At 34.9% G+C, this 8,293-nt stretch overlaps 1 protein-coding gene across 1 annotated transcript; it reads right to left on the bottom strand.

The window, feature by feature from the left end:
* Window positions 1-679: 679 nt before the first annotated feature.
* Window positions 680-5,335, bottom strand: Gprk2 (G protein-coupled receptor kinase 2). The gene is made up of 6 exons (XM_018515339.1): window positions 5,209-5,335; window positions 3,996-4,353; window positions 2,952-3,858; window positions 2,385-2,522; window positions 1,067-1,195; window positions 680-782 (listed from the first exon to the last, which is right to left on the bottom strand). The coding sequence occupies exons 1-6, from the start codon at window positions 5,333-5,335 to the stop codon at window positions 687-689; spliced, it is 1,755 nt and encodes a 584-aa protein (XP_018370841.1). The 3' UTR covers window positions 680-686.
* Between the last annotated feature and the right edge of the window lie 2,958 nt (window positions 5,336-8,293).

Below are 8,293 nucleotides of genomic sequence, written 5' to 3' on the forward strand. Positions count from 1 at the left end.
AGATTTTGTACGCCATTTCATAGTTAATGAAAAATGAAATTACTGTTACCACTGACTATACATTCTGAAAATCGAATTTCCGCATTCAGAATATTACGTATGCCACGTAATCGCGCTGTGAGTGACACAATCATTATTTACATATCGCCCTAAATTTTCTCTCGCCCGCGACTCGTGAATCTGGACACATCGAAGCTTGATAAAACACGTCGATATACGTTGATAGACGTGCAAAAGTGCACGTCGAACATTCCCGCGTTCGAGCTCGAGGAAAATACATTTGGTAACGAACGTGTCATTCGAATTTGACAGAAACATACAATGCGTCTGGCTTCCGTGTGTCGCGTTTGTTTGCCGCATATGCGTAGCTGTAAGCGCGTGCGTAAAATTGTGCGGATACATGTTTTATCCTGGAGTAGATCTTTGATCTCACCCCAATAAACCTGAGAGGATGCTTCGGACCCGCAGTCGTTGCGACTTCTTATTATGCGAACTATGCAGCCATTTTCAGGGACAGTTGCCGTGGCTTCGGGTGCTACCGAGACAGAGAATGAGATCGGCTTGCTCTTAACGCAGCAGCCACCAATGGCACTCGAACACGCGCCGTCAGTAACGTCAGAATGGCGGCAACGTCGAAATGATGACGACATTAATCGATTCAGACTGTTATTCTTGTTCACCATAGATCAGCTGGCTGGCATTTCCGAGCTCTGCGTCTGCGACAATTCCAGCAAGTGGCACTCCGACAACGGGATCTCCCTTGTGCGATCGCTCTGTTTCCTCTGTAATTGCAATATAATGATATTTTATTATTGTATAATATTTTTCTACACAGTAGTTATAAAATTAATTTAATAACACATAAAGAATATTTCACAAGTTGAAAGTAAAAAATATCTAGATATCTTCTTCGACTATTCTTTAAACATTTTTTAAATGTCATAACGTATTCAAAATCTCTTTCGATTCTCCAAATGTTTTTTGAGTGTTTAGGATTTACTGTTGCTTTTCTTCGAAATTAGATTTTGAATAATTTTACGAAACTCAAAATTTCGAAAAATACTACCTTTCTCCGAAAAGGAAAGCAGCCTCTGTCGTCATTGTTGGGCGGTGTATGGTTTATCAATAAGTCTGGGGTGGGCGTGTTGTTAGGACCTAATACATTCAGTTCCTTAAAACACTCAGTCTCTATCATCTGCAACAGGAAGAAATAAAGCGCGTTAGATTGTGATTTGACAATCTCAACTCCGCGAGGTGCGTAGTAAGTGATTTAACATAGGCAGAAGCTAAAGGTGGCTCGTGCGTAATGCGTCTTATGCAGCATCGCGGCTTTAAATACATTTACTCGAATAACGCCAGTGATAACGAGCCTCTCGCGTTGCCTCTGACGTAGGAAAACACTTTGCATGAGCTCTATATTTTTTAATCCAAGTGCCGTTCTCCAGATGTTCTGCATGCACATGTAATATTTTCAGAGAATGAAACGAAGCAAAATCCTCTGAAGTGCAATTAGATAACGAGATTTTATTATTTCCTTGCTACGTTTTAAATTGAAATTAAATTTTACTTTTTCAGAATTTCATTTCGAGATTTTTAGTAAACATAATTTGTAATCTTACAAAGATATTACATAAATGACATTTTCTTATTTCTTAAGTTTCAACACATTCGCCGTAAAAAATCAGAACAAAATATAGGCCCGTATTCAGAACGCGCTTTTATCGATAAAAGCGCACTTTTATCTCTGAAATTCTATAATATGCGTGACGTAAAGTATAGTATGTTAGCGTGCTAACATCGTTGTAAGCGCGTTCTGAATACGGGCCATAGACTCTAGTCTAGAGATGAGACAATGTCATTTATGTAATATCTTTGTAAAATTAAAAATTATGTTTGTGTGTGTGCTAAAACGTTGGTAGCTAAATATTGTTTCATTTTTTATTTTAGTGCACAACCCGTTTGGCAGGAATTTACGATCGAAATCGGAAAATAATAATTTCAATCTCAATGAATGGAGATCATTATCTTTCAAAGTTTTTCTGACAAAAGTCAAAGTCTAAATAAAGAAGAAAATTAAATTTATTAAAAATATTATCAAAATTATTTTGAATTATCTTATTTAGATTTATATAATCTTGGGTTATATAGATGTGGATCTTTTAAAGTACTATCAATATCAATATAAGCGCTTGAGACGCGTAGGTGGTCGAAGAATACGATTTACATTTATGTTATAATGGAGATCTTATTAACTGGTCGTCTACTGTGTGCCACGTAGCAACAATATTATTTTTATAGGAAAGGTCAAAGATCTTATTCCTGAGGCGCAATATGTCTCACAATCGGTGATTATGATACAGATGTGACGTATATGGTTATTTTACCTCATTTTGCCATGGAATGGACACGCTGCCGGTGTTGAACTTGCTGTAGAAGGTATCATCCGTGGCGTCCAAATTAACACCTTTCACCGTGGAGAACTGCTCGATGTCCAAAACATCTTTAGCATAAACCGCACGAGGCTGTAATAATAAACGTATCAATGATTAATAATTTTCGTATTCTTACTACCTTCAACGTTTTCACATATACATTAAATCTTCTATACAAAAAGAACAATTTTTTACTAACACAAAAATATAATAAAATAAAAAGAATATTATAACGTTAAAATTTTTAGCAATTTATGCAATTTCTTAAAACACCATCTCATTTTATGACAATATATGCTAATTAAAAATTGTAAATATTATACTGATTTAGTATAATTATCGAAATTAGTGTTAAAGTTGTATCATATATACAGCTATAATTTATATGCAAACTTAATCTAAACTCTCGCATTCACGGAATTTAAATAGACGAATAAATAGATTAAACGAGGATAAAAATAAAAACATGAAACCTCGATGTGGATTTAGACGATCGATCATCAAACAACACCTACTTACATCTGGCACAAACGGCGGTTCCCACATACCAGCCTCGACCCTCTTCCAATTCAGGCACTGGAAGAAACTGTGGAGTTTCACCTCTTTCGCCCCGTGTCGACCGCACTTGCAACCTAGTCTGTTCTTCGGACTCTTCTTTAATAGCTGTTGGCACAGACTTTTGGCATCCTCGCTGAACTTGGACGAATACCTCTCTTGATCCTCCTTGACGCGTCTATCGATTTCCTCGCGTTTGGTCTTCTCCTTGCGAGCGCGGAACGGCGCTTGGCCCTCGATCATCTCGTACAGTAGGCAGCCAAAGCTGAACCAATCTGGCGAAAAGGTGTACTTCTCATTGTCGATCACTTCAGGCGCCATGTAACCCACCGTGCCGACCCTACCGCGCACCATGTCGCCCTCCGTAATTTCCACCGCGAGACCGAGATCGGATATTCTCACATGACCATGATCGTCTAACAGTATGTTCTCCGGCTTGCAGTCCCTATAGACAATACCTTGAAGATGAAGATGCTCCAGACCGCACACGACCTCGGCCGCATAGAATCGGGCGCGATTTATGTCAAAACCTGGCTCACCGCCCATATTGTAAATATGGAACTTGAGATCACCGCCATTCATGATAGTCAGCACGAGGCAGAGAGCGTCCTTCGTCTCGTACGCATACGCGAGCGAGACGACAAACTTGGAATTGATCTTCTGCAGGATGTTCTTCTCGATTAGTACCATCGACTCGCCTTTCCTCTTCTTGATGCGCTTCTTCTCCAATTTCTTGCACGCGTACATTTTACCGGTGGCGCGTACCTGGCAAGCGCAGACCTCCCCGAAGCCACCCTTGCCCAATACCCGATACATCCGGAAGGTCTTGTATGTCACTGGTTGCGCCTCCAGCCATTTCCACTGGAGATACCTGAAGAAACATAGGAAAAACGTCTCACTATTTCTCAATTCTTTCTCGTAGTCAGAATCAGATTCTCATCGAAAAAAATTCTTTTCTACGAATTTATATTATCTATCTGCCACACTATTTATTCATTGGCATTTCACCTGTAGAAGTAGAAACTGCTGAGGAAGGCCGAGAACGGCTCGCCAGCCAGGAAGTTTTTCACGGTCTGTGCGACCTCGGTGAAGAGCTCCTTGCCGCCGGTGCTGAGTCGTTCCTCGCACTGAGAGATCAAGGAATCGTTCAGGATGTCGACCACCTCCGAACCCTCCCGCTTCAAGTACTGCTCGAACAGCTCTTTCGCCAGATCGATGCGATTTTCGTCAAGCTCAATCTCGTACTTCTCGATCGCGTCCAGAAAGAGGTTGTAGCGGTGATAGGCTGGCTTTTTGTCCTGGCAGAATTGTCGGAAGAGCAGCCGCCCAATCGGCTGCTGGTCCACCACATAACTGTACCTGATGTCTGTCCGACATCATAAATTATGTTGAATATTTTTCTGAGATAAACTGTATGTCATGCGCGCGAATATAAATTTTTTTAATAAATTTAATTTATACCCGTAAAATCTAATTGATCCTGTAAAAATTGTCATAGAATGCTTGTTGCTTGAAAAGATTTCTGTCTACTTTTTCTTACTGTTGGAAAAATAAACGGAAATATCCTTGGATAGAAATTTATTCAATTAAAGACAATTTTTAATAATTTATATGCTTTTGAAAATTAATTATGTACGTTTTAATTCTCACAATATCAATTAAAAGTTACATTAACTTTACATCACAAAATAAAATAAATTTAAATTATATAAGAACTTTATTTAAATAATTAGTGATTTTATAATTCCCTTTCAAATTTATAATCATGTAAATAAATTTAGTAGTAGAACAATAAATTCACCAAAATCTTCTTAATATTATTACAGTTTAAGAGTAACGACTTCTAAGCAGAAAAAATAATTTCTTGCGTATTTTATATAGCTCATATTCGCGAAAATAAGTCTCATTTATTCGCAAGTTTTCATTATTTCAAATCGGAGAAGAGTGTTATCAGAGTAGGTTAACGGGACACGCAACAAACATTGTTTCTCCGCCCTTTGCAGCGTTTTTTCAACTGCATAATGTGCATTACATGGTGCAGGCCCGAGATTCAATAATCGCACAGATCTATTAAGTAGTTTTTTACTGCGGCTATTTTATACACAACATCTACATTGCCAAGAAAATTACGACCGCAAAATATCATTTAGGTAAAATAGTTTTTTATTATAGTTTCTTTTTTATTTCAAAGTTTTTGTGACCTCAATTATTACTGACTCACCCAGTTTATCTTTTAGGCCGATGCACTGGGAAATGTGTGGGAACTGAAGTATCTTCCGCCATTTCTTACTCTTTCCTTTATTGCTGTCACCACCACCTATCCAAAAAATATGAAAATTTTCATACATACAAAAACCGTCAAAATATGTCAAGTGAAATATGTAAACAATAAAAAAAATTCATTGTAATTTTAAGATTTTTAACAACTTGTCGCTTTTATTTTCTAGCCATTTTTTATTGTATTTTATTATTCATATAATACCTATTTATTTTTGTATTTTTGTAAATTATTTTAAATTTTTATCATAGAAAAATTTATCGTCGCGGCAGAATTCTCCAATTTTCATCCATGACGCTGTACGTTAATTAAAAACGAATACGAGAAGCGCATGGTTTTCCTGTTTGATAACTATTAATTAGAACTCGAATGAAATTTGTGCAGTAATTCTGCGTGTGTGCGACTGTGCGTCAAAAGATATATTAAAAATGCGATAAAATTTGTTTTATTCAATGTCAGTGTAACTTCTGTTCGATGATAAAGTGACATGTTAAAATCACACATTTAGGAAAATAGCCGTAAACTTGTATTTAACAGATATAACTATTTCATTTAAAATTTGTTAAAATTCTTAAATAAATATTATATGTCGGAAAATATAATATTAAAAACATAAAATCGCATATAAGAAAATCGCGTATAAAAATTACTGTAATTTTAAAGTTAAAATAAAATATTCTATGAATAATTTAATTAATAAGTTATACTCGCTGAAAAATATAACAACACTGAGAGAAAGGATTTTGTTAATTTAGCAAGCCACCAACCAGTGATCGGTAAATATGTAACAACAAAAATTATATTGTGATTGCTGCTAGTCTGCTATACCAACCAATTATTAGTAACAGAAACAAACTATATAGAATCTAACCTATCTTTTGGATAGACTTTAGCTCATTACATAGAATTCGTAGATGATCGTGGAGTCTTAAGTTGTAGGAAACCGACCAAGCACAGGCAAATATAGGGAGAATACTTGACTAGAATTAATCAATTTCTTACGATTTGAGACCTTGCAACCGTCTACGACTTTTATATATATATATGAGCCTCTTATTTGCTAGCGATACTATTGATTATTTGTTACATTGACGAATTAATTTGCAATCGTAACAAATCGATTGTTTTTTTAAAACAAATATCACATTTGCTTTCCCTTGATTTGTTCCTATAACAAAATCTTTTCTCTCAGTGAAATTATTTGTGAAAGACTTTATCTTTAAAGATGTTACGTCTATTGGATTCTGAAGCAGATAAGTCAAACATCTTGGCGAAGGCGAATGGACAGTACGAAATACTGGATTGAAAACTGCCGGAAGTTACGAAATTCACTCAAACGAAGATAACAGCAGATATTGGATCAACGTTACAAGATTTAGCCCGGCACTTCGTAGAATTCGGAATAATGCCTCGGGAGATCTGTCGCGATAAAAACTGAACGAGAAGAAAGTTATTTCTCCTCTTATCATTCGTAATTTATCGTCGAAAATATACACAATATTACTATTCATTCAATTCCTACGCTTCTCTTTTTATCTTTCGGAAAAAGTCTGCTTTCTTCGTCAATGTATAAAAATGTGTCAAGTTAAAATTTCAGGAATAATTTCAACAATAAATAATATAAAGCGTAAATATATGGGGTCACCAAATCGGACGGCCTTCGTCATCGATCCTTTCGATTTTTTTCTGATTTTTTTAATATAGCCATTTTTTAAATGTATTTTCCACAATTATCAATCAATTTGTAAGAACTATTTTGGGCGTCTAAAATATACTATTTTTCTGATGGTGCTTCTGAACAATTCAAAAATTTTAAGAACTTTGCAAATATCTATTATCATGAAGATTTTGGAATGCCGGCTGAATGACATTTTTTGCCACGGCACATGGCAAAGGTCCATGTGACGGAATAGGTGGTATGGTAAAAAGAATGACTACTCGTGCAAGTCTTCAACGCCCATCTGATTGCCAGATAACTACTCTACATGAACTGTTCGAGTGGATGTCAGATTCAATAAATTTACCAAATATTATAGTAAAGTTCTCATTAACAGAAGAATATAACATAGCAAAACAATATATTACGTCTCGATTTGAAAGAGCAAAGCCTGTATCTAAAACTCAAAAAGTATTATATCTAAAAGAATGGTACGTTTCTTGTTAAAAAATTTTCAAACTCTTCAGATTATAAAAAAACGTACAAGGGTAAAAAAAACTGAAAAATAAAAATAATCTAATATTTATTCATAAATTTTTGGACATATTCTAAAAGACGTTATTTTATTCAGATAATATTCCTATAAATTCTTATTCCCTAAATAATTGTGAAATCAAAAATATATTCTTTAGTATCGTTATGAAATAATATGATGTAACTCATCAACAAATTAAAAATCTATTAACATTAAATAATAGATTTAATATTATCAGAAATTAAAAAACATGAAATGGAAATTTTGACCATAGTCAAATATGGCTTGAAGTGTTTGTATTTTTACTAAGAATATTGGAGCATTTTTTTATAAAAATTAAAAATGTCGATCTTGACAAAAATCGATTTTGTTTATTTCAATCAAATTTTTCAAATAGAAATAAAAACTTGAAGTTATTTTCATATTTCCTTCCTAACTTGTAAGTACAAGACAGGTTGATCGGCATTTAGCCTGCGCGCGGGTTGAAGTAAGGGGCAAGAACCAAGCTGAAAATCGGCCGAAATGTATGCAACTAAATCCCAGCTCTTATTTAAACAGAATTGATGCAATTTTTTCTTTTTCAATAATTTAAACAGAAGTTATGTTCAACTAAACGTTTGCTAAATAAAATAAATTAAAAATATTAAAAAATTCATATCTAGGAAACGGAGATAAACATCTTAAAAAATAACTGAATATATATTTTAATCTGAGGCATATATTAGGTGTACAACTTTGCTTCCGCCGTTTTTTTTCCGAAATTCGAAGCTTTATTGTAAAAAATTGGTTATACATTTATGATTCAAAGTATTGTCCATCGCTGGCCACTACTTTCT

The sequence above is a fragment of the Trachymyrmex cornetzi genome, unplaced genomic scaffold, assembly GCF_001594075.2.
Source record: "Trachymyrmex cornetzi isolate Tcor2-1 unplaced genomic scaffold, Tcor1.1 scaffold570, whole genome shotgun sequence".
NCBI classification, from domain to species: Eukaryota; Metazoa; Arthropoda; class Insecta; order Hymenoptera; family Formicidae; genus Trachymyrmex; species Trachymyrmex cornetzi.

Coding starts and splice junctions, on each gene's coding strand:
- Gprk2 (XM_018515339.1), bottom strand. CDS start 5,335: ATGTATGAAAATTTTCATATTTTTTGGATAGGTGGTGGTGACAGCAAT. Junction 2,523..2,951: donor AACCGCCGTTTGTGCCAGAT/GTAAGTAGGTGT, acceptor TTATTATTACAG/CCTCGTGCGGTTTATGCTAA. Junction 1,196..2,384: donor CCATTCCATGGCAAAATGAG/GTAAAATAACCA, acceptor TTCCTGTTGCAG/ATGATAGAGACTGAGTGTTT.